The sequence below is a fragment of the Prionailurus viverrinus genome, chromosome D4 (genome assembly GCF_022837055.1).
Source record: "Prionailurus viverrinus isolate Anna chromosome D4, UM_Priviv_1.0, whole genome shotgun sequence".
Taxonomy (NCBI): Eukaryota; Metazoa; Chordata; class Mammalia; order Carnivora; family Felidae; genus Prionailurus; species Prionailurus viverrinus.
The window spans coordinates 77,650,653-77,677,332 of record NC_062573.1 but is presented as its reverse complement, the minus strand read 5'-3'; the positions used below and the strand labels follow the sequence as shown (position 1 = coordinate 77,677,332).

General features: G+C 47.3%; 1 protein-coding gene across 4 annotated transcripts in view; it reads right to left on the bottom strand.

Annotated features, from left to right (window-relative positions):
• The window catches only part of KANK1 (KN motif and ankyrin repeat domains 1), a 203,887-nt gene that overhangs the window by 19,469 nt on the left and 157,738 nt on the right, over positions 1–26,680 (bottom strand). For 3 of the 4 annotated variants that reach the window (XM_047830508.1, XM_047830510.1, XM_047830509.1), the window contains one exon: positions 9,335–12,001. In XM_047830508.1, coding sequence (XP_047686464.1) covers positions 9,335–12,001 — 2,667 coding nt within the window. Of the gene's footprint in view, positions 1–9,334; positions 12,002–13,854; positions 13,969–26,680 lie in introns of those variants that run through there. The other variant, XM_047830511.1, reaches the window with a different exon arrangement.

The following is a 26,680-nucleotide window of genomic DNA, read 5'->3' as shown; positions in this document are numbered from 1 at the left end:
TCCTACCCTCTAGGTGTTCACAGTGCTCATGTGATGTAATCACTCCCACCTCTGTGCCCTTCTTTACTAGACTATTCTACAGGCTTGGAATTTCAGCGACCTTCACCACCTGAACACCTTTCAAGGCTCGCCAGGATTCTATTTCTAGAGCCTCTTTCCTCTGGTGCTATCCCACAGAGGTCTCTTTTCTCCCTCAAAGTCCTGCAGAGCTCGACCGTCCAGACCAAAGTATGCCCGTCCTCTGTTTTACACGTGTCTCGTCCAGGAGCACGCCAGCTCCTGACTCCATGCTATCCTCTTAGCTGCTGTCCCCTTCAGGGCTGAGAACAATGCTGGGGAAAGGAAAGCCTCCAGCAAGTGCCTATATCATTTGATGGGAAGTCACGGGGGTTCTGTTCAGACTAATCAGCAAGGCAAAGAACAACATTAAATGCTAAACTAGTTCTCATTTGCTGAAACCGGAAGGAATGTGTCACTTTTATGGCCAGAAAATGCTTTTCAGAGAGGGCTGAAACTCTGGCTGCTCTTGAATGACCCATAAACAACTGTCCGAACTTGATAAGGACCCATGGTAGTTAGAGGGCACACACAAGGACAGGCGCACCAGCACAAGGCTGACAAATGACTGCTGTGTTCAAGTACAACGCAGGAAAGATGCAGCCAAGAAAACCAAAGTACAGAGAACAATAAAATTCAACAGCCTCGACCCTGGCTACACTTCAAAATCACCAAAGTTGCGGATGGGGCTTTAAAAAAATACAGATATGATGAGGGGTGCCTGGGTGGCTCAGTCGGTGAAGCATCTGACTTCGGTTCAGGTCATGATCTCACGGTTCATGGGTTCAAGCCCCATGTCAGGCTCTGCACTGACAGCTCAGACCCTGGAGCCTGCTTCAGATTCTCCGTCTCCCTCTTTCTCTCTGCCTCTCCCCTGCTTGTGTGCTCTCTCACTGTCTCAAAAATACATATTTAAAAATAAATAAGTAAAAAATACACAATGAACTATCTGTAGGTGGGCCCAAGTATTTATTAGTACCTTTTAAAAGCTCCTCAAATGATTCTAATGTGCGGCCAGGATTGAGAACCACTGAATTAAATTAATGGGTACAAAACCTGAATGCTGAGGGGCACCTGGCTGGCTCAATCCACACAGCATACAACTCATCTCAGGGTCACGAGTTCAAGCCCCACCTTGGGCATAGAGCTTAAACTTAAAAAAAACAAACTTGACTGCTGAACACAAGAGTTTAGACTTTCCTCTGGTTAATTTAGTCCATCAACTTGGACCATGTGAACTCTTAGGAATTAGTGGAGTTTACTTAATAGTTCTGGACCATTAATTGTAGAAGTCCATGACTACCAGTAAATGCTACCCCAACAACATGGGCAAAACGACAGGAGTAACCACAAAACACCTGCAGAATTCCAGCACTGGGGCCTAGATGCTCAAAACTCCCACCAGGTGGCAATGGTTCCTACGGGAGGCACCCCTGGAGACTTAGGGACCAGGCGGGGAGGCAGCTGGGCTTCAGTCTTTAACTCATAATGACCATCAATGCCAATAATGCATGAACCTCATTTGATGATTTGACCAGAAGAGTGGTAACTAAAACACAGCGAGTCACAGAAATCTCAAGGTTCTGAAAAACAAGAACACCTGGAAATATTAATTCTAATTCTAAAGTACATGTAGCATTTAATATATGGATAATTCCACTAGCTAAGGCAAACTATAATGAAAACTAAGTCACATTATTAAAGAGAAAACTTTCTGCATGTTCCTGACTTGAGAATGTTTAGAAAGTAACATTTAGAAATGCTGAAAGCAAACGATTTTAAAAGAGAAATCTTTTAATGAAAAACAGAGCTGGAGGAGTGTTGTTTTTTTTTTTAAAACAAGATCACCCTCTCCAGTTTCCTCCGTGACATTTCTCCATCTAGAATTTATATTAGTTCTTGGCACAGAGCAATGTGTATATTTGTTAGACAACTGATTTTAAAGAATAAAGTTGATTTAAAAAATTGCTGTTAAAATATTCCAATTCTTCTGCATGCCAACCAACATTTTCATTTACAATGCCAAGAGCGTTCTGAAAATGCAACTGTGAGCACTGTGGCCAGGTATTAAACATGTTATTTTGCTAAAATTTCAGCTAAACATTCTGATTTGAGCTTGTCAGGAAGAAGGCCTGAAATGTCTGAATCATTATGGAGGCCATGCCATCATCTAGGTATTTTCCCCAAGTAAAACAAAGAATTCAAAGGGATCTGAATATGTCTAGTTTTTTCATAAAGAAAGAAGCTTGAACACAAATTTACCCTTTTCAGCCCACATACTGGTTTGGGGAAATTAGTAGAAACTATTCATGAAGGATCACCTGGGTTTTTGTTTGTTGTTTTGTTTGTTTTTGTATATACTACTTTTGGGGGAAGGTATGTATCTTTGATAGAGGAAAAAGGGCAATCCCGTTCTGAATGAGGCTCAATATTCGGAACCCTGCCTAAAGACCAATGTATGGGGCTACCAACAAAGTCAACTTGAACTGGAGAGCTTCAAGGATCCGAGCTGCTTAAAAATTTCTAGGGCCATTTTAATATCTCCCTGGGAACATTCCAGACAGCTGTCACGAATGTATCTAAAAGTGGGTACTTAAAATGCTAGAGTGGAGGAAAAATCGGATTCTCCTTCACCACAAGCCCACCCACATTTAATTACACACCATCCCAAGACTTGACCCAGAAAACCCACACTGACAGGCTGCAGTGACTAAACTTGGGTTAAGCATGTGTGTGCTTCTAGATACAGCCAAGGACCTCATCTCCTCCCCCAGCCACAGACGACTTGACTGCAGCTGAACCCTTGGAGCATCTTTCTATTTGAACATTATTTGGTGGCTAACACACAGCGCCATAGGTGATCGTTCATATTTCTGGAATACATATCTTGGCTTCCCAACTGGACTGCGAGTTCTTCAAGGCAAAGACCACTTTACATCATTTGGGTGCAAGTTCTTTAAGGCAAAGACCACTTTACACACTTTGCATAGAGCTGGCAATGAATGGATGGCTATCAACTGACCTGAACAGACAAGGGGGCAGGGCAGGCTGTAAGCATCTTTACTGAGATATTAATAACTAGCCGCTTGGAGGAAGTATGAACTAGTAGCTAGTAGCTACTAGTAGCTTGGAGGAAGAATGAACAGCTGTGACGACTGTCCAATATCAACATATTCACTTCATCGTTTACGACTGAACATCCAAGAACTCACTTCAGGTCTCAAAAACTACCAATCTGCATGCTTGGGCCAGCAATGAACTGCGTATTTTAGGATTCAGAATATAGGCTAAAATAAACTTGTATCTGTTTCAGGAGTTCCCTGTCCATTCCACCAGCACCCGTTTAAAATAATAAAGCATCAGTTTAAGAGGGTAAGATTTTCAAACACGTGTCAGCTGATGGGTTCACAAAGGTGGTAGACAGATTTTAAACCTTTATAAACGATTTTCCTTAGGGCTGGAGTACTTAAGCGCCAGGTTTGTAACAGATGTCCCAGACCTGCAGTTTCAATTTTTCTGAGCGTAAGCTACCTCTTTTGAGGATCTGAGAAAAATTACGCAGTTTCTTCACAAAAATTCCTAACACAAAACAGTTCATGAAGCAATGGCCCCCAGATTAAGAGGCCTTGCTCTAAGGCTGTTTATTCTAACATTTCCCTGAAACAGGGCCTGGGTGGCCACCACCAGGCGGTGGGTGGTGCTGGTGGGAGGCAGCAGGAAACCCATGAATTTTAGAAAAAAAGTTTCCCAGCTGAATCTGATGGGCGGGCAGCCTGGCGAAGAGGTACGTTAAGAGAATAATTCTGCTCAAAGGGCATCAAGCGAGAGAAACCGAATCCAAACTTCTCATGACACCGGAGGGTATGGCAGCCTCCTGGCTTCCTCTCGCAACCGATACTTCCAAGTTCGCGAGCAGCCACTTCCGGGTCAGCTCTTCAGACTTCCGGGTCAGCAGGACCTTCCCTCCATCATGCCATCAGACACCCCAGGGTTTCAGAAACATTTTGTCTGGATTACATGACGCTCTGGTAACACTTATTTTAAAAAACTGCGATTAAAAAAAAACCCCAAGACCTAGGACAAGTAGATGGTGTATTAGTTGAGCTAAGATAAAACCAACTAGAAATAGTTACTTCTGTGACGACTTTATTTCCCCGATTTTGCTTTGGCTCAGATCTCTTCTACAAAATTACTTTCACAGTTATGGGAATGATTTCAAGTTCATACTTTTTTTTTTTTTTTAACCCAAGAGTTCAAATACAAAGCTGATTTCAAAAGCAGTTCTCCCCCTACCCAACTCGTGTGCATGTGCTGTCTCTCAAAAATGAATAAACATTAAAAAAATTTTTTTAAAGCAGTTCTTCTGAGTATAAGAGTTGAGTTTTCTGTGAATCGCGGCAGGCAGTTAAGTTCCACTGTTAGAGTTTTGTTTGTATTTGCTCAGAGACAAAATATGAAGTACATGAAACTCACACTACCAGCAATCAAAAAGGACTTTATAGATATACGCACCCCGATGTTCACTATAGCACTATCAACAGCAGCTAAATTATGCAAACAGCCCAAGGGTCCATCAACTGATGACTGGATAAAGGAGATGTGGCTTATGTACAGCATGTAATATTATTCAGCCATAAAAAGAATGAGATCGTGCCATTTGCAGCAACGTGGATGGAGCTAGAGGCTATAATGCTAAGTGAAGTAAGTCAGAGAAACACAAATACCATATGATTTCACTCACACGTGGAATTTAGGGAACAAAACAAATGAACAAACAAAATAAGAGACAGACCAAAAAAACCCAGACTCTTAAATATAGAAAACAGATGGTTCCCAAAGGGGAGGTGGGTGGGAGGACGGTGAAATATGTGAAGCAAATGAAAAATACACTTATTGGGGCACCTGGGTAGCTCAGTCAGTTAAGCATCGGCTCTTGATTTCAGCATAGGTCATGATCTCACGGCTTGTGAGATTGAGCCCTGCACCAGGCTCTGTGCAGACAGCACGGATTCTCCTTGGGATTCTCTGTCTCCCTCTCTCTCTCTCTCTCTCTCTCTCTCTCTGGCCCCTCCCCTGCTCACTCTCTCTCAAAAATATAATAAATAAACATTAAAAAAATACACTTATCATGAAGAGCACTGAATAATGTATTGAATTGTTGAATCACTATATTGTACAACTGAAATTACTTGAACACTATATGTTAAGTACACTGGAATTAAAATTTTCAAAAAGACACATTGAGGAAAAAAAGTGCTTTACAGAACATCTTGGGTCATCAACAAATGGCGGCTGCGTCAAAATTATGACAAGGTCTCTTGAATCCTAGAAGAATGTTGGTGACCTTCTATGTGAAAAATAGAGTATGTACAATTCAACTTTTGTTAAGAAATTACATCTCTAAAATACAGAGCCACACACATACACACCTGTATACACCAACCACACAAGGGGTCACCCCAAGAGAGCACGAGGAGACTTTCCCTTTTTATTTTGTGCTCTTCCTGAACTGTTAATTTGCTATGAGCACATATTTCAGTTACAATTTTAAAAAACTGAATCGGGGCGTTAGGCATTATGGGGCTACAAAAAAGAATGTTCTTTCACTGTGAAAAAGTGATGCCCTCCAATCTCCGACCTAGAAAAATGGAGAAGTCTCTGGACTGGGCACGAATACACAAAATTCAATTTAGGCTTTAGCTTTAGCTTTTACGCAGACTCTGAACGACTCAGAATTGAACACTTATTCTGTTTGTTTTGTGTTTTCCCATTGTTACCGGTATCTTTATCTTGGTAAAACTGTTCGTTGGGGAGGCATAATAATTGAGGGAAGAAGGTGACGGCCAGAATTATGAAGACAAAAACTTGGATTAGAAACAAAAGGCCATTTGTACAATTTGCATTTGGGCCACTTGTTCCGTATCTACATTTCCATTTCTGGAAGTACTAAAACAGCAATGACAGCCAGCATTTATTGATCATTTACACTCTGTGCTGCAGACTATTCCAGAAGCTTTCCTCCTATTGACTCATTAAATCTTCATTTCAACCCCACGAAGGAACAAAGACAAATTGTCCTAGTGGCTGAGCAAAGAATCTGAACGCAGAATGTCCGGCTTCAGAGCCAAACTTAACTTCTTAAAGTAAAGTACTAGGTTCATGTAAGGCATCATTTCTATGCTCTTTTGGTGATGTCAAACTCAAATTCCACATTGTTTTCATTGGGGGAAAAAATGCCTATGCTCTACATGAAATGTATTCTAGACTGGGCGTGAACAATATTCTGTATCCTACAGAGCCTGCGGTAAGTCCCAGTGATTCTGACACGTCTTCACTCTTCACAGCCTGCAAGTGCTGAAAAGCTCTACTGTAACAAGCTACTTTAATCTTCAGTCCATATAACAATAACGAGTAACAGAAGCTTAATGCTCTGGGTGAGTCCCTAACCGGACTCCTTCTTCACTAGAACTTTAGAAGACAAATGTGATGTGAATTACAGAAATACTTTATTTTTAAATGTTTTTTAACATTTAATTTATTTTTGAGAGACAGACAGAGACGGAGTGTAAGCAGGAGAGGGGCAGAGAGGGAGACACGGAATCCAAAGCAGGCTCCCGGACCTGAGCTGTCAGCACAGAGCCTAAAGCGGGGCTCGAACTCATGAAGTACGACATCACAACCTAAGCCCAAGTCGGATGCTCAACCAACTGAGCCACCAGGCGCCCCCAGAAGCACTTTAAATTTGCTCTTGTGTGCTGGGAGGGAGCTGCCACTATGACCAAATAAGTGCTATTAAAAAGATTCATACTTTTGTTCAAATGCTGTAGGTCTCCTGTATTTTAGCTGATTAAATTGGTGTTCGTTTGCGGGGTCAGATCTAAACAGGGATGTCAAAACCTTCTCCCTGTTCCTGATGCTCACGGTGTCAGGCGGGTGACTGCAAGGGTACAACTAAATATTTTTGGCAGGAATGTGAAATAGAAACCCCAGTTTGGGGAGGAGGGAGGAAGCTGGCAGGAAAATGTTCTTATAATGGATGATGCATTGTACCATCTGTGTCTGGAGGTATTTAAGAGTTTTATTTTGACTTCACATCTGACATCATGATTTTTAAAAAGAAGTAGAAACAAACATGTTATTAGTTACTTAAGACTGCTTCAGTCCACGTATCATTTTAATCCTATTTACTCTAAAATGACCCCTCTGTACATTTACTAGGCTTGATTCTAAAAGGCAAAAACCCCACACATCGGCTGTCATTGCCATGTTCATTTTTTTTCTTCTATGATAAGCTATCTCTTCCATAGAACGTTTACTAGAAACTAACATTAATTCAGGTTTGAAAGTGAAAACATAGGAACACATAAAAGCAATCTATTTCAGCCTATTTTAATCATTACTCTTTTGACTGTAAAGGGAAACAAAGAATTAAAAATTTTTGTTAATGGTTTACTTACAATTCAGTCTATAATACATGTTTTCATATCAAATTAAATGCACACCATACAATCCGTTTGAGGCATTAACATTCATTTTACCTGAAGCATTGGTCAGAGAGTGTGGGTTTTTTTAAATTTCTTTTTTAATGTTTTATTTCCTTTTGAGAGAGAGAGAGAAAGAAAGAGCATAAACAGGGAAGGGGCAGAGACAGACACACAGAATCTGAAGCAGGCTCCAGGCTCCAAGCTGTCAGCACAGAGCCCAATGCGGGGCTTGAACTCACAAACTGCATGATCATGACCTAAGCTGAAGCTGGACGCTCTATCGACTGAGCTACCCAGGCGTCCCGAGAGTGTGTTTTTAGTAGCTTTCCAAACCTCAAATACAGTTCAGCGTGTCAACAAAAGAAGCCACACGGGACACACACGGTTAACACCATCACCAATGACAATAAAGGCTTATCCCGGGCTCACCGTGTGCCCGCAGTGAATACAAAGGCAGCCTTACAGGATGGGTGCCCTTCTGTTCCCATTTTACAAATAAAGGGTAAAGAAGGGTGACTCTGTCTCCCCAGATCATGCTGGTGTGAGAGAGCTGGAAAACCAGGAACAGAACCCTGTCCTATGATGATAAGATGCACAATTAGAGACACATGGCAAAGGGAAGTCCTTCTAACGAGGCCTGCTGGGAAATACCGTATGTCCTAAAACCTTCTGGGGTAATTTCTCAATTAGTTTCAATTTAAAGAAAAGCTGGGGTGAGCAGGAATCCCCCTGAAGAGAGGAGGGGAAAGACAAAAATGTAAGCACCTCTCAAAATGAACCACGGGAAAGGCTCTCTTCTCTGAGTTCGGGCTGCGGACGCCCTTATCAGAGCGGCCTTTCTGGACCACCCCATTTCCAAGAGCTCCCCCCCACCCTCCCACCTCCCCCCCCGGCCCCAACCATCTCCACTCACTATCCCTATAACTGGAGTTCTTTTCTTCATAGCACGGATCATCACCTGACATCCTTCAGGTCTACTGTTTATTGCCTGTGCCCTCAACAGGAAAGTAAGCATTGTGACGACAGAAGCCTCTAACTGTGCTTGGAATGGAGTAGGAATTCAATCATTACTTGCTGAATTAGCAAGTGAATTCATGGAATCGCTCTCCCTCGGTAGAAGTTTTTAAGTTTTTTTTTTTAATGTTTGTTTATTTGAGAGAGAGAAAAAGCATGTGCGTGATGGGGAGGTGGGGGTGGGGGAGACAGAGAGAGGGAGACCCAGAATCCATAGCAGGCTCCAGACTCTGAGCTGTCAGCACAGAGCCCGATGTGGAGCTCAAACCCACAAACACGAGATCATGACCTGAGCCAAAGTGGGACACTTAACTGACAGCCACCTAGGCGCTCCATACCTTGGTAAAAGTTTTAATGAGAAACATTTTACGCCAGTATGTGTCACTGATCACATACAGGTAACTATGATTACAAACTGTGGGACTTTTTCAGGCTGTCCTGTATAAAATGAGCAAGTAAGTAACTAGAAGATGTCGTAGCAAACCGGTGCGTCCCAGAAGACAGCCACTAGGCCAGCCAACGCTAGCTTGCTTTTCTGCTCCCGGCCACAGTCCTCAGCCAGAGGCCAGTGAAACCATCAGACAACGAGAATCAGCAGAGCTGTTTCTGGGTTTTGATTCTTGCTGCTTATGGGTGTTCCTGCTACGCACTACCATTCTAAAGCTCTCTCCACGGTTCCAAAAAAAATAGTTCCAGCAATTAAAAAGACCCACACCTCCTGGAAGTACATTATTATTCCCACCCTCCCTCCTCCCTGGCTCCCTCAGAAACCCACCTACCTGTGACTTTACCCAGACTCATTCTTGGGAAGTCAGGGTTCCTCAGCTCCTCCGTACTTGCGGACTTCATGACTGAGTTGATCGAGGACAGGGTGCTAATGAGCTGCGAGTTCAGAGAGCCGATCTGCGAGTGCGGCTCCCCAAAAGCCTCTGCCAGTTCGCTGTAGTTCTCAGCCAGCAGTGTCTGCTGCTCAGCCAGCAACTTCTGGACACGCTCAATGTAGTGATCCAAGCCGGTCACCATTCCAGCAGGAGCCTGGGGCAGGGGGCTCTCCGCGACCTCGCCAACAGGCCCATCTCCTACGCCGACGCTCCTCCTGCTGGCTGCCAGCCCCAGAGTCAACTGCGGAGGGCCACAGGCGATGGTCCTCATTTTGAGGCCAACCAGATAATTGTCATTAATATTTATCTGCCCCACGCCTGACTCTCTGGTCTTCACGGCCGACGGCCTGTCAAACCCAGAAGTGCCAGAGAGCACGGTTCCAACTCCGATGGACCGTGTGTTGGTGGAGGAATTGACATCCTTCACGCGGCCTTCTCCTACGGCCACCGTCCGCATCTCCACGGTCTGAGTGCTGGTCTGCTTGTCCAAAGTGCTGAGGGAAGTGCTGGTGCAGGATTCCGCAAGGGTAACCACCTCGGTGTTGGTGCCCCGGTCCACCTGCTCCCAAACCGTGCTGGTGTGCCGGCTCGCGGTACGAGGCACCGCCATGACAGCAGCCTCCACCTGGCCAGCGGCCTCCGTGTTCACGCTCCGGGACGTGAGCTCCTTCGGGGGGCAGACAGTCACGTCAACGGAACAATCCCCGCAGCCGATGGATCGCACTTCTTTGAGATTCAGGTTGGTCTTGAGGAGCGACAGATCGTGCACGGACTCCTCCGTGTTGCTGCCCGTTTCGCAGACGCTGATTTCCACACCCACGCTCTTGTCGCACGTCTCCACGGACCTCCCAGTACCCTGCTCGTGCGTTTCCACCCTCTCCTTGACAATCCACCAATTCATGGGCAGCTCGGGCCCCACGAGCCTGCTCTCACAACGGGGCCGGCAGGAGACGCCCAGGCTGTGCATCTGCACGGCGCTCCCGACACAGGCATCCGCCAGGTCCACGTGATGGCCAGCCGTCTGGTCTCTGGTGGCCACCACCGCCTCCACCATCTTGCTGAGAACCAGCGGCTGGGCCGTCACGGCTTTGTCCGCCTTCTTCCTCGACCCCGCGGCCTGCAGCTCTTGCTTGAGTCTCGTCATCTCGCGGTCATGGGTGGTTTCTTTCAGTTGCACTTCCAGGCGGTAGATCTTCTCCTTCAAGGCCTCTATGGTCTGCTGCTGCAGCTCTATTTCCTTGTCCGCTTCCGTGGTCACGCCAAGCATGGCCTCTGTCACGCCGACCCCACAGTTCCTCGACTCGGTGGCCGTCCCGACGGCGGCGTCCTTCAGGGACGCGGAGCCCCTGCGGTACACGACCACGCGGTCCATGGTCTCGTCGGCACCCACAGCCACGGACCGGCACTCCCCGTCCTCCCGGGGCCCCGAGGAGGCCTCGCAGCTGCTGTCCTGGATCTTCCGCTCCAGGGCCTGCATGTCTGCCGCGAGCTGCCGGAACTCCCTGATGCTCTGCGCGCTCTGTTCCACGCGTTCCATCTCGTCCTCCTCGTAGTCGATGTACAGTTCACCTCCGCCGCTACCGCGCCGGGCCCTGGAGAGCCGCTCCAGCTGCGACGCGTTCCCCGCACTGTAGGACCGCTTCCTCACACCGCACGCGTCGTTCTGGGCTGTCGCTCTCTGGTGTTTCAGCTGCGAGGCCAACTGTCTTTTCTCCTCTTGCAAGACGGAGATCTTCACCTGGAGCACGGGGATGGTTCGCACCTGCTCCTCGAGCTCCTTCAGGCGCTTCAGGGCAATGGCCATCTGCTCGCGGATGTGCTGCAGGTGCATGGGGCTCACGTTGGTCACTGGCGTGGAGATCCCTGAGCTCAGGGGGCTGTGGCGGATGGAGCTCCCCATGGACGACGTGGTGGCCACGGCTGGGGCATAGCCGCTGTACTCGCCGTTGCCTTGGTATCCATTCTGAAGCTGGTGCGCGGCAGGATTGTGGTTTCCGGAACCCATGAAGGAGGAGAGCGAGCTCGTGGAGCCCATGCCTCCAAAACTGGCCAGCCTGGGCCTGCGGAACTCACCCGGGGCCACCTGCATGGTGACTCTCTCCTGTTCCAGTCTCCTCCGGGTCTCCATCAGCGTCTTGGTGACATGAAGGTTGTGCTTTGGGAGTTGAGGGGAGGGCGGTGGCAGCTGTCGACTTTCTGGGACGGTAAGGAAAGGGGGTGAGGTCTCCAGAGGGGCAGGGGGCCTTGGGATGGGAGTCGACGTAACGTGGCTTCTGGCTACCAGGAAGTGAGGACACTGCCTGTTGTCATCACTGTTGGAGGACGAGAGGGATTCCGTGGAAGTCCACACAGCCTGCTGACCGGGCACGGCCCTGCTTTCCGGGCATGGCACCGACGGCTTCCGCCTCTTCTGGATGTTGAGTTTCTTGATGGTGTTTCCTTTCTGTATGTCGTCCACGTACTTGAGGAAGTCTAAGTCCAGCTGATAACCATAGGGGGTCTCCACAAAGTAAGGATCTTTCTGTTCCTTGTCAGGATCTCCGTTCAGAACATCATCTGTTTTTCCTAGGAAAGCGAGAAGGGAGTATTATAATGCCATGTGATACTCAGTGATAAAAACCAGTATCTGTATATTCGGCAGTGTGGCAAACTAGTGTGATTTCAGAGTTGACGGACTTCTGTCTGTTCTGATCCTGGATCTACAACCTGACAGTTGGGTGAGTAAGTGAGTACACCCCTGGGAACTTCAGCTTCTCCCTGAGTAAAAATGGAAACAACAAGTATATTTACCTCACAAGGTTGGTAAAGAATGTAATGAGACTGTGGTTTTAAGGATCCCAGAGTATATGAAGTCCTTACCAACTACTTTTATTTTTGGAAAGAACATATTGAAAAGACTTGTGTTTTCAAGGAGATCATTTCTTTTGTTGTCTACAGGCCACTGAGGTATAGAGAACAGTCCTTAAGCCTCCTATTTTCGGGGTGCCTGCGTGGCCCAGTTGGTTAAGCGTCTGACTTCGGCTCAGGCCCTGATCTCACGGCTGCTGAGTTTGAGCCCTGCGTGGGGCTCTGTGCTGACAGCTTGGAGCCTGGAGGCTGCTTCGAGTTCTGTGTGTGTGTGTGTGTGTGTCTCTCTCTCACAAATAAAGACATTAAAAAACAATTTTTTTTTAAAGACTCCTATTTTATAAAGTGAACTATGAGGCACCAAAGGTGAAAACGCTTAGAATAAAGGACCACATCGGTGCAGATCCAGGAAGCCTGGAACGTGAGTTCTCCCCACCACTGGTCTTTTGCAGACACTGCAGCCTTTCTAAATGGTGGCCGAAAGCACCCCAGTGCCTGACCACCACCACAAGATCACAATTTGCCTTGACCCTTTCCTTGCTGAGAAAGCCGGGGGCAATGAGTGATTAACTCTAGCAGCATGTGTGTAAGAACACAGAAGGCAGACTTCAACTCTTCGTGCCTTCCCATTTAAAAACCACCACCACCACCACCACCCCTGTCCCAAACGGAGGAGAACTTTTCTCTCTTGGATTTCTTTTGGACAAAACATTCGATCTCCCAAGAACACCTCCTTTTGTATTTGTAACACGTCCAAACAGATGCAGAAGAGAACGAAAATAAAAGCAAACCTATACTCTAAACACTGGATCATGTGGCATTCAGTAAATGCTACTTGGGGCTAAACCAAACATTTAGAAAAGGAAACACAAGAACTTTTCAAGGCACAGACCTTGCTGCTGACCTGAGCTGTGCATTTCAAATAGAAAAGCAAGGCCGTTTTTGTTTGTTTAAATTGCAGGATTAAGTAATGTGTTTTCCTAGAGTCATAATAACAAACTCTGCTTTTTTTTTTTTTTTTTTTTTTTTGAGCAGTGGAAAGATCTCAAAACCAATGAGTGAAAATGCAAGCCATGTGTACCCCTGCTCCTATCCTGGGTGTAAAAACCCACCACATTGCCGGACAAGCATTTCCAGTTCACTTTATAAAAATTTGGGTTGCCTGCCTGTCCTTCCTAGTCCAATCACTGCTGGGCATTTGCACCTGATAGGGTGAAGGCACTGAGTAAACCTTTTGCCTCCTCTCTCCTCTGAAAAGTTGGAAAGAAAAGTACGAAAAGGCTGCCAAGCAGTGGAGTAGAAAGGTTATGTATTCTTCGTGTCCCGATTTAAAACAATATTAAGCTGTTCTCCCTGTTCGTATTTAGACACTGGATTTCATTTCTAAAACGTGGAAATTCTATTGGAACCAGGTGCTCAGCTTTAATCCTTTTCTAACCTCGGGGTGAGCTGATGAGGAGCCGGCACCCGAATACTTGGGCTCACGCTAGCAGAATGCTTCCTTCCTTCCCTCTTTCTTTCCTTTTTAACTCCACACGGGCAACACGCTCGCTCAAAATATGCAGCCCGACCTGTTTCCAGAACTGTCTGCGATTCCACAAGCAGAGAGAAGCCGCCGGCTCGGGTGTCCAGAAAAAGCAGGCAGATCTGACCAACGGGATCCGGCGATTCTAAAACCGGGCCACCGCTCCTGCAGGCCACGGGGAGCGGGTGCCCAGGCCGGAGACTGAGCTCCGCGCGCGCATGCCCGCCGCGCTCCGCTCCCCGCCGGGCCCGCTCGCCTGCCCGCCGCCCCGCCACCAGGTGCCCGCGGCGCCGCGCTCCCCGCCGGCCTGAGGCTCGCCGCCCGCCGCCCACCCGCCGGGCGCCCGCTGAGCTCGGCTCCCCGCCGGCCGGCTCCCCTGTCCCCGCACACCCACAGGCCCCCTCTCCTCTCTCCCCGCCGGCCTGCCCCCCGCCGGCCGCCCCGCTCACCAGCTGGCTCCCAGCGCGCCCGGCCCTGCCTCGGGCGCCCTCGATCGGTCTTCACCCCGTAAGGAAAAGAGGTTCAACATTCGTGCACACTTCGCCCGGCCACGCGCAGACACCATAGGCCCGGTGCTCGCCAATGAAGTCTCCCTCCGGCTCCGGTGACACCGCCCCCCGCACACACTCAGCTGCTCGGCATTCCCTGCTTTCTTAATGAAAACAGGAAACCGGCAGCTTGTGCAAATGTGGGTTCTCCGTTCCAGTCGTCGCCAGGCATAAAAATAAAGCCGGCAATTGAAACCTCTCCACACAGAGGTTCTGTGTCCGCCGTACCAGCCACTTCGTCCCCGAAGAGTTTGTGCGCCGGTGTGGAAACTAAGCAGCCTGGGGCCTGGGTCACCTGAGGAAGTTCCAGGCACAATGGGCGCCACTGTCCCCTGCGGGAAATCTCAGCACTGGGCTCATAACCAGTGACAAGCAGTTATCCTTTGACAGTAGTAATCTCAACCGCGCCTTTGCCACTGATGAAAAGCTCTTCAAAAACAAACACCACCCCCCACCTTTTCCCAGCTACAAAAGTAGTCCATGCTTATATTAAAAAAAATAATAAAAAATAAAAAAATCCCGTACAGGCCATTTAAAGAACGAAAAAAGTCACTCTTCTCTCACCACCTAGTGGTAATATCAATACTTTGGTTTAACTCCTAGATTTTTCTGTGTTCTCTCTTAACATGGTTATTTTACCCATCTGCAGTAGAAAAAGGTAATTTTTGTGTTCTTTTCAAAAACGTTTTTCTAAAATGCACTGATTTGGGGCGCCTGGGTGGCGCAGTCGGTTAAGCGTCCGACTTCAGCCAGGTCACGATCTCGTGGTCCGTGAGTTCGAGCCCCGCGTCAGGCTCTGGGCTGATGGCCCAGAGCCTGGAGCCTGTTTCCGATTCTGTGTCTCCCTCTCTCTCTGCCCCTCCCCCGTTCATGCTCTGTCTCTCTCTGTCCCAAAAATAAATAAACGTTGAAAAAAAAATAAAAAAAAAAAATAAAAAAAAATAAAATGCACTGATTTAATGTTAAGATTTGGAACACAACCAAACACATCACATTTTTCAGTGAAATTTAACTGCCCGGCTCATTTTAGTCGTTTCTTAAATGCACACTGAATTATCCCCCAAATGAACTCTGGACTTCTAAGTCTGGGATTCAGGAAAGGTTAGAATTCAACCACGTTAAGGTTTGATCATTTCCTAATACTGCTTAAATCAGACTATCTTAAGTGACTTCTAATCCAAATTTTATCCTCCAGCAACTAAAAAAACAACCCGTGTTTCTCAAGGTGTCATTTTTATAACCTACTGTCCACTGTGTATTTCTTCTACAGTTAAATAAAGATACCCAGGGTCATTTTTTGCCTCCTGCTTTCACATACAATACCACAGATATGGCACTTATAGGACCCTGAATGTTTTCCCAACTTTTCCACACGTGTATATCCTATCCCTCTGTGCTAGACTTTCATGTATCTTGAGCAACAAATTAAAAAAAATTTTTTAATGTTTATTTTTATTTTTATTTTTGAGAGAGACAGAATGTGAGCGGGGAGGGGTCAGAGACAGGGAGACACAGAATCCGAAGCAGGCTCCAGGCTCCGAACTGTCAGCACAGAGCCGGACGTGGGACTCAGGAACTGCGAGGTCATGACCTGAGTCGAAGTTGGATGCTTAACTGGCTGAGCCACCCAAGTGCCCCAAGAGCAACAAATTTAATTTTAAAAATTTCCTTCACTGCTCCCCCTTGCCAATCATATACATCAATTAGTAAGATGTGGAGAACAACATGGATGTTTAAAAATGTTTACTGAAGGATTCCCGGAATATACAGTATTAATGAATTTTTAAGAACATCTTAATACTCTGTAGACAGAAGTTGTTTGTTCTACATAGCGTTCAAGACAGCTCTTCCATGAAGCTGTTTTCGGTGTTTTTTTTTTTTTAAGTTTATTTATTTATTTAGAGAGAGAGCACAAATGGGGAAGGGGCAGAGAGAGAGAGAGAGGCAGAGAGAAACCCAAGCAGGCTCCGCACCACCAGTGCTGAGCCTGATTGGGGGCTTGACCTCACGAACTGCAAGATCATGACCTGAGCCGAAGCCGGACGCTCAACCGACCGAGCCACCCAGGCGCCCATCAGTGGTTATTTTTACACTGTAGAATCATGAGTGGTTGTATGTTGTTCTTCATATTTTATAAATTTTTACAACCTACATATTCATCTTTTTAAAAAGATTTATAAGTCACTGTTTGGAAAGCAGGAGAAATATATTGGAATCAACTCCGAGAAAATTCATTTGGGAGGGGGATGAATGGGCAACCATGGCAAAGACAGCTAGATGTTCCCCAATATGTGTTATTCCATTCTTTTTTTTTTTTATTTAAAAAAAATTTTTTTTAACGTTTATTTATTTTTGGGACAGAGAGAGACAGAGCATGAACGGGGGAGGGGCAGAGAGAGAGGGAGACACAGAATCGGAAACAGGCTCCAGGCTCTGAGCTGTCAGCACAGAGCCCGACGCGCGGCTCGAATTCACGGACCGTGAGATCATGACCTGAGGTGAAGTCGGCCGCTTAACCGATTGAGCCACCCAGGCGCTCCTGTGTTATTCCATTCTTTGACACTAAAAGAACTCCTGGTTTAGCTAGGCATACATGAAGATTGTATTTCCCTGGCTTCTTTTACTGTTAGTATGTCCATATGCAGAAATGTTATGAAACAGCGCCCCCCCCGCCCCACCCAGAACCTCCCTTACAGGACACAGGAATAGCTCTCTGCCCTTTCTTGTTACTTTGTCCATCCTGCTGCCTGGAATGCAGATGTGATGACTGGAACACTAGCAGCTTTACTGGACCATGAGTTCACACATGTACGGATGGAAGAACAATGTGCTAGAAAGAACCTGGGTCTCTAAGAGCTTTGTGGATCAGAGCTATTATAGCACCCCTGGAAAGCCACCTCTATACTTCTATGTGAAAGACAGATAAACTTCTCTCCTGTTTAGCTATTCGATGTGTTGGGTCTCTGTTACTTGGAGCTAAACGGAATTCTAATGGATACAGCAGTCTCTCTCCCACAAAAAAATTAAGACCAGGGCAGTTGGGGGGCTCAGTCAGTTAAGCATCCCACTTCAGCTCAGGTCATGATCTTATGGTTCCTGAGTTGAACCCCGTGTTGGGCTCTGTGCTGAGAGCTCAGAGCCTGGAGCCTGCTTCAGACTCTGTGTCTCCCTCTCTCTCTCTCTGTCCCTCCCCTGCTCACGCTCTGTCTCTCTCTCTCCCAAGAATAAATAAACATTAAAAAAAATAAATAAAGGCCAGATCTTGAAAAGAAGAAAAATGTTAAATGATTAACTGGGGAGATGTTATAATAAAACATTTTTATTATAAAAGTTTCATTAATTCAAGAGTAATTAGGAAAGTATAAAAACAACAGTTTAAAAAAAATCTCTAAGTGGGTTATAAAGAGACTCTTAACTGCCTGAAAACTCTTTAGGTGGGGGGTGGGGGACTAACAGGGTTATGTCTGCTTATATATAGCCAAAAACCGCTGTCTATGTCTGCAAATGGAATCCTGAAAGTAACAGTTTCCAACTAAATATTCTGGAATCAGAGGTCTGTCCCTGGGGTTTACAAGAATTTTCTAAATGTCTGGAAATCCAGTGGTGGAGACTGATCCAGGCACTACCTCTGCCTTCATTATATAGCATTTATTAAAAGCTTAATTGGGTGCAGAAAATGGTCCTATTCAGTGGAAAGAGTAGGAGGAAGGATTGTAAGAAATAAAAGGAGGTATAGTCTCACTGGGAAATAAATGCCAAACATCCTAAACATAACGCTAATTGAGATCAGTTACAAAAGCATATTATGAACAAGAACAATATGATAGTATGTGAATCATTAATCAAAACAGAATGGAGTTAACCGAGGGCTGAGTTTTTCAGATAAGGTAAGTGATGACAGAGTGTTAAACAACAAGAGGTAGACGATAAAGAGCCAGGGCAGAGGCTGCTGGTGCAGCTGGAGGAAAGGGGTGGTCAGAAAAGAGGAGGATGGCTGGGCACCTAAGAGGCCACCAGACTCAGGCGCCGGACCGGGGCATCTTGTCTACTTACAGTCACCCTTAGTTTGCACACCCAGCCCCGTGCTAAAGGTTAAAAGGCATCAGTAAAGACTGTCTTGACGCTGTGTGTGGATTAGACCAAGGTAGGCGCAGAGTTTAAATTTAAGGGGGCCAAGTGGAATGATATAATCCCCAAGTGTGAAATGCGGGCCAACCAAATAAAAAGGTATTCCTACATTCGGCTTACAATATTGATAAATAAAAGCAATCTTAGTCCTATCTATCCATCCACCCATCCGTCCATCTATCTATTGTCACTTACTATTTACCAGGCACTGTTCTAAGAGCTGGGAACACACTGTGATGAAGGCTTACGGTCGGGGGGGGGGGGGGGGGGGAGGTCCATGGGGAAAAAAACAAATAAAATGCAAGGCAGAAATGAAGAGGTAGAAACACCAGAATCTGTACTGTTGTGTCCAGGTAAGCAGATGGGCTGCTAAGAGCAGGTGCCCAGCTTCTTGGGTTCGCATCATCTCTGAGCTGACCTACTTGCTAAACATCAACGGTATCAGAGTCCCTCTTCCCCGTTCTCTCTCATGACCCAGTTTGTACAGTTTGCAATTTAGGGTAACCAAACACCAAATGTGACAGCACCAACTAGAGACAATGAGGCCAAATTCTCTTGTGTTCAGAGAGAAGCTGAAATCAACAAACTAAGGGTAATTCTACTCTTTATTTCTACATTTACCACCTATCAAACTTGGTGCTCCATGAGAGTGGCCCAATTTATGGCCTCCGGAATAATTTAAAATTTCTTTGCAGTTTTTCAGCATTAGTCAAGTGAAATGGAGATACGGATATCTCAAAAATAACGTTTTTTAAAGTAAGCTCTATGCCCAACTTGGGTTTGAACTCAAGACCCTGAGATCAAGAGTCACATGCTCTACTGACTGAGCCAGCCAGGTGCCCCCAAAATAATTTATTTTATTTTTTTATTAAAAACATTTTTTTAAGTTTATTTATTTTTACGAGACAGAGAAAGACAGAGCGTGAGCAAGGGACGGGTAGGGAGAGAGGGAGACACAGGCTCTAGGCTCTGAGCTGTCAGCATAGAGCCCGACGCAGGGCTCGAACTCTGGAACCATGAGATCATGACCTGAGCTGCAGTCAGACGCTTCACCGACTGAGTCACCCAGGTGCCCCTGAAAATAATTTCTTTTAAATTAACAAAGAATTATATGACCTTGATTTTTCTTTTCTTTTCTGGTGCAAAAAGGTGATTTTATTGAAGCAGGGGGACAGGACCCGTGGGCAGGAAGAGCTGCCCGATCTTGATTTTTCAAGCGAATTAAACTTACTTTCCAAACAATATTTGGTTTGGGCAGACAAAAAAATTTAACACACTCCCTGGGAGGTGGGAGATCAGACAGGTGGCAGTAAACTAGTCACCGTATTAACCTGTTTGTGGTGGTTCTCGACTAGGGGTCATTTTGCCCCCCAGGAGACATCTGGCAATATCTGAGGACGGTTTTGGTTGTCACAGCTGGAAGGGGTGCTACTGGCGTCTCGCGGGTAGAGGCCAAGGTCGCCACTAAACATCTGAGAGCGCACAGGACAGTCCCACTCTCCCCGACAAAGGATCATCCAGCCCGGGATGTCAGTAGTGCTGAGGCGGAGAAGGCCTGCGCTCAAGGCAGGGGGCAGAGTAACAACTTCTCATAGAGCAACTGAGTGTTTGGCCTCGTACGTCATGGTGTTCGAGTCCCTCACCTCCTGGGGCGGGGGTGGGGGAGGGTGGGGGTGGGGGGGCATGACATCATGCACCAGTGACAGGGTGAAAAAAACACCACTTCTGAGTAAGAAAACATGACATATTTCCTACACATTCTACCACACGGAGCCACTCTTTAATAGGAGCAAAACGCACCAAAGGTTTCTGAAATAACATGTCCTGGTGGACTTTTAAATGGCCAAAACTTTGGTATTATTAGTTTATCTATTAGTTAGGAGACAAGGACTTCTTTGTGCCAATGTCACTGCTGCACACGCTCAGCCCGATCACCGACTGTCGAACCCCACCTTGAGAAATAATTACACCCATGTGCCACCCTTCCACACATTTTATGGATTTTTCTTCACCAGATACTCTAACGTGACGGTTGAAAATGAAGAACTTTGCTAATTCTGGTAACTGTACTGTCTCTCCTCCCACAAAGCACGAAGGCTTTGTCCAAAGAGCTGAGTCAGTCCCCGAAAAGCACATAATTATCCTGGATTCCCATGTTTAAAAGCAGCAGAGGGGCGCCTGGGTGGCTCAGTCGGTTAAGCGTCCGACTCTTGGTTTCAGCTCAGGTCATGATCTCACAGTTCGAGAGTTCAAGTTCCCCATCAGGCTCTGTGCTGGCAACCGGGAGCCTGCTTGGGATTCTCTCTCTGTCGCTCTCTCTCTCGCTCTCGCTCTCTCTCGGCCCCTCCCTTGCTCATGCTCTCTCTCTCAAAAACAAACTAAAAAAAAAAAAAGCAAGCAGAGTTGCAAGCATCCTATTGTTAGAAGCAGTAAAAAGATTCCACGTCAGCCAAGGCTGAGAGGCAGGAAAGAAAACCAGTAGGACGAACTCAGGGAGGGGTGGGGGGCAATGGGGGAAGTTCTAGCCAAGTTAATTACTCCTAGCCTGAGAGCGACTGAGTTCCACGTCAACTTTCCTAGGCTCGCATCAGCGGGACAGAGAAGAGAGCAAAGTGGAACAGATCCTTCTGGACGGGTTTAACCGGAAAGTTCTCCCGATGACATTGTTGGCATCAAAACTTTCAGACCCAAGGACCTTCCCTGTACCAAATCCCCAAGAAACACTACTGGCAGAACACAATACGAAGGAGAACAACGCAAGTGTTCCTCATTCTGCTTTAAGATAACATGCGACAGATGAGATCTCCTCTTGTTCTTTCATTCCCCCAAGAGTTACTTTGACACCAACGCCTTGTCCCTCCCAGTTACCAAACCTATCCGTCCTTCCATTCGCACGAGGACCTGCTAGGAGTCAGAACCTGTTTTGTCAAGCCCGAGTTCCTGTTCCGGGGACCTGCCTGCCTCCGCCCTGCCTTCTCCAGGTTGCAGCTGTTCTGAACAGCCACCCCAAGGCTTCGGGCACACGGGAAATGACAACGGTGAAGAAAGCGAAAGTGTTAAGCCACAAGTTCACAGGAAATCCCAGGCCAAGTGAGCTGCTGTACAATGAACTGCAAGTGTACAAATTATACAGGCTTGGCTTGGTGAGAGGGCTAGGTTGTGAGATGGTGTGGTTTCTCGTGTCCGTAACTCTTTGCAACTCCTGTTGGCTTCTCCCTCTGAACGTTTAGACTTCCTCTCGCAGCCAATCTCATCTCTGCTTTTTTAACCGGTGCCCGCGGACACATCTCCCACGGTCTCCCATCACCACCCGGCTCCATAATCCCACACCTCATCAAGGGCAGGCTGATCGAGAGCAAATGCAACGACCAGACTGAAAGAAGGATTTTATGCTTCCGTTTGGCGAATATTTATCAAGTACCTACGATGGGCCAAAGCCATGAGCTAATAAGCACGTCAGACACAGAGCCCGTTTGGGTCAACCTGGGAAGCACCGGCGGAGATGGAAGAGACCGGGGGAGGACTGTGGCACGAGAACACCAAGGACAGAGCGGGGACCCCACCAGGAGGGAGTCTGGAACGTTCCACCACAGCGCTGTGCTGAGGACCCCGTGCAGGGTGTGTGTCTGCAGGGTGGAGGGGAAGGGGGTGGGAGAAACTCTAGATAAAGAAACTGCACACCCACAACCTGACACTTTCAGGCACTGAACAGAGGGGCTCTGCCCCAAGCGAGGCAGAGAGGGGACTGCGCCCCAGCCGTGCAGGGCCCTGGGAGGCACTCTTTTCCCAAGTGCCCTGGGAAGCTATAGAAGGGTTCTCAACAAGGGAGCGAACTGCTCAGATCTGCATTTTAGTAAGACTGCTCCGGCCACATGCTGGAGTACGGATCACAATTCCCTTCAGCATCCTGCATCAGGTTTCCGAGGGTGGCTCCCAAGGCCCCGTGAATTCTTCTCTCGGTATCACACGTTCCCTTGCACGGTGTGAGTTTTATTTATTTTTTTTATTTTTATTTTTTTGCACGGTGTGAGTTTTAAAACAACTCGATGTAAGTGCTCGCCACAGTGTTAAAACCACGAGAACCTACAACGTGCGTGTGGGGACCTGCGGCCTACACCTTCCCCAGAAATCCTGAGGAGGGAACAGAGAGGGTCTGGCAAATCTCAGCCACTCTGGGCTGGGCTGGGCTGGAGACCAGGGTCGGCTCTCGGGGACTCGTCCCCTGGAGCTCTATCCATGACCTCATTATGCTGCTCAAAAAGAAAATATTTTTCTTCAAAGCAGCGGATGACTCACTGTGGAGAAAAATGATAGGATTTCCTTTTCTGAAAGTCACTAAAACATGATAAATCTAACCTGGGGGGGACAGGGGTGGCACGGGGGAGGGTCCGACTTAACTGGCTCTGAGATGCAGGGTACAAACTTGGTGTGTCCTTGAAAATCTAGGACGGGAGCAGCAGGGACTTCAACGTGACTGTGAAGCGAAGACAGCACTGCCCCTGACACCAAGCAAGCGTCTCCGTGCAGGAGGGAGAGCGAGACAGGAGACAGGACAGCGCGTTATCACCTCCCCTTAGGGCTCCCGTCCCAGCCGATACTTTACCCACACCTGGCCAGGGGCCGGCTCACCTAACAGGGAAGGCTAACGACAGAGAGGACAGAGTCTGGGAGAACGTAAGCAATGCTCTTCAAAAATCCAAGACTTCCACTCACTAAGCTGGTCTCCGACCAGCTCAACTTCAGGTCCCTTGAATCACCTGTCATAGCCCGCCTGCCCGACAAGGATCTCACTGCAGGTGGCCCCTCCCTGTGGCCTGAGGTGCGTACAACATCTAGAACTCAGAGAACACGTGCCACCTATCAGTTATTCTCAAATGTCGGTGCACCTCAGATCAGCTATTCATTTATTTTTTATTAAAAAAAAATTTTTTTAACGTTTATTTTTGAGAGAGACAGAGACAGAGTGCCAGCTGGGGAGGGGCAGAGAGAGGGAGGGAGACACACAATCAGAAGCAAGGTCCAGGCTCTGAGCTGTCAGCCCAGGGCCCGACAGGGGACTCGAACCCACAAACTGCAAGATCATGACCTGAGCCGAAGTCAGATGCTTAACTGACTGAGCCACCCAGGCGCCCCAGTTATTTATTTATTTATTTTTAATGTTTATTTATTCATGTGAGAGAGAGACAGAGAGACGCTCAGAGGGAGAGGGAGGCAGAGAATCTCAAGCAGGTTCTGTGCAGTCAGCACAGAGCCTGATACGGGGCTCAAACTCACCAACTATGAGATCACGACCTGAACTGATATCAAGAGTTGAATGACTGAGCCACCCAGGTGGCCCTCAGATCAGCAGTTTAGAGACAGCACCCACCTGGCTCGGAAGGTTTCTTCTGGCTTCTCACTGTCCCACTCAGGGAGAATTTCAGCATCAAAATACTGTGATTGATGATACAGCAGATGACACCCTGATGAATAAACCAGGGACCTCCGAGGCCATGATGTTCTAACAAATACACTTGAGTGCCAACTAACGAATAATGGAATTATGAAAACAAAATCATCACTTAACAGCCACTATAACAGTGGCTGATTTGGGAAGGAATCCTCACCACTGGACATAAAGCTTACGAGCAGAGACTCTGTGCTGAAGAACAGGGTATTGGAATGGCCTCTGACTACCTTCCCAGAAAATACTTATCAATCACAAAGGGAAACAATAGTCTGCGGTGCAGGAAGCTCACAGACAACCTCATGGACCAGGAGGTCAAGGCTGACGTCACGTGACCCCGAGGGCATGCTCTTTCTCCGGTGTTCCTGCCTAGAAGGCATGGCGTGAGTCTGGAAACGTGGATGGATCCTACTTGAAAGGCATCCTGCAGAACAGAAGGTCTTTCTTTAAAACCGTCAAGGTCATGCAAGAAAGGAAAAGGCCAAGAACTCTTCTAGGTTGAAGGAGACTTACAGAGACAAGGTATACGCATGACAGACATGGAAAGAGACGGAGCAAATGTGGTAAAAGGCTAACCACTGGGGAATCTGAATCTGGGCTGAAGGAGGAGTGAGAATTTCTTCGTAAATTTTCCATAAGCGTGAAGTCCTTTCAAAGTCAATCACACACATACGTGGCTGTATACGCGGAGTCTAGAGAGGACAGTAAACTCTCTTCGCTTGTGTCTTTAGGGACATGAGTACAGACAGCCAGTCACCAGGGAGCAAAGCCAAGACTCTGCTCATAGATGCAAATGAGGCAGCTTGCTTTTTTTGTTATTGTTTGGTTTGAGTTTTTTGTTTTTTGTTTTTTGTTTTTAAATCGGGGCCTGATGCCTCTGCTGTTCTGTATGACATATCCTTTGACCAATTTTACATCTGCTTGAGGTATCCCTGGCAACGCAGAGGGCTTCTCAATGATTAACCTTGCAGACTGATAGGTCAGGAGCCCCATTAGAGGGAAAAACGTCTAAAAGCTCCTTTCTGTGGCGCTGAAGAGTCTTTAACAGTTTGGCCCCAAGCCACCACCTCCCAGGTTCCTTCCCACCCTGAACCACAACCCAAGGAACAACCTTTGAGCCTAACCACCTTCGCTCGTCCTGTTCCCTCCACCCACCCCTGCCCTTCTCATCTGTCAGAATTAGCTGCGCTGTCCTGGCCCAACCCAAACAGCCCATCCTTTGTCGAAGCTTCGCTTATCCCCAACTGCTCTGCCCTGGGAGGAACTGGTCACTTTCTTCCTTCTGTTCTAAAACACTCAGCCTACACATGCGGATGAGCAGGCGGGTCTTCCCCAACCAGACGGTGTCTCGGGCCGTGGAGGGCGGGCGGTGGACAGGAACGCAGAATTTCTTTTTTTTATCCCTGAGTGCTTGGCAGTGTGATCCATATATGTCGAAATGAAAAACTCCACATCTAGGCATCTACAGATTAATGAGGACGGGTGGAGGAAGAGACGTCATGATTAAGAGCAGGCACTCTGGGGCCAGACTGCCTGGGATTGAATCCTGGTCCTGCCACTTTCCAGCTGTTGGCAACTTAGATCCTATTTCGGCCATATAATTGGGAAAATAACAGACCTGCTTCACGATGCTGTTGCAGACTGCTTAGATCGATGCCTGCGGTCTGTTATTATTTACTATGACTGATCACCCTCTGTGGCTGGGTGAAGCATCCCAGATGATCCAGAATGGCTCCCCTTCACCCTGCTTCTTCTCTCACACTCCATGAAGCTAGGGTTTGAGGTGTTTAGCCAATGAGTTTGCTAAAACTTTGAGGTCCATGTTGGATCTGGCTTCCGACAGCGGATAGGGGAGATGTTGGCTGGGTCGTGCAGGGGATGTGCGTGTGGGAGCACAGGGACACGGGGGGCATGGAGAGCAGGCACCAGTTAAGGGGGAGAAGTCCTGGGCCAACACCAGTTATGCAGGAAGGAGGTGACATAAAACAGGAGCAAAAGTAGACGAACACCCCCAATCTTCAAAAATAAATTATGGCCAGGGGCACCCGGGGGGTTCAGCTGGATAAGCATCCGACTTCGGCTCAGGTCCATGAGTTCGAGCCCCACATCGGGCTCTGAGCTGACAACTGAGAGCCCAGATCCTGCTTCAGATTCTATGTCTCCCTCTCTCTCTGCCCCTCCCCTGCTCACGCACGCTCTCTCCCTCTAAAATTAAATGTGAAAAAATTAAAAAACAAATAAATTATGGCCAAATTAAAACATTCCTTCCTGCTAAGAAGGGGACATGAGTCGGCACTAATTTTCTTGAACCATCTCGTGCTTCTAGCTCCACGGCAGCCCTAAAGTAAAGCCCTCTTCAACACGCTGTGCGGAGACGTGTGCTTTAGGACCATGGGCACATCTCTGTGACGGTCTAGGCTGGCTTGCCTAAATTGGGGAAGGTATACTTTTCAATAAAGAGGAATAGGAGGTATAAATATTTCCCAGGTCACTAACAAGCAATGGGCAGCAGGGGCCGGGGACCGCACAGGGCAGAGATAAGCGTTGTATGCGTGAAATGAGAGGGCTGGTAGGACTCTGAGACTCCACGGAAGTTTCTTCCAGACTATGACCCTGTGACCGTACTGCACTCACAATGTCACGACACCGCACGCAAGGTGCTCAAGCGAAGAAAGTGGTTAATGGTGGCAGGTGTCAGACCAGATGAGCCCACACAGACAGTGCCCGTGGCCTCTTTCTTTGCCCCTTTC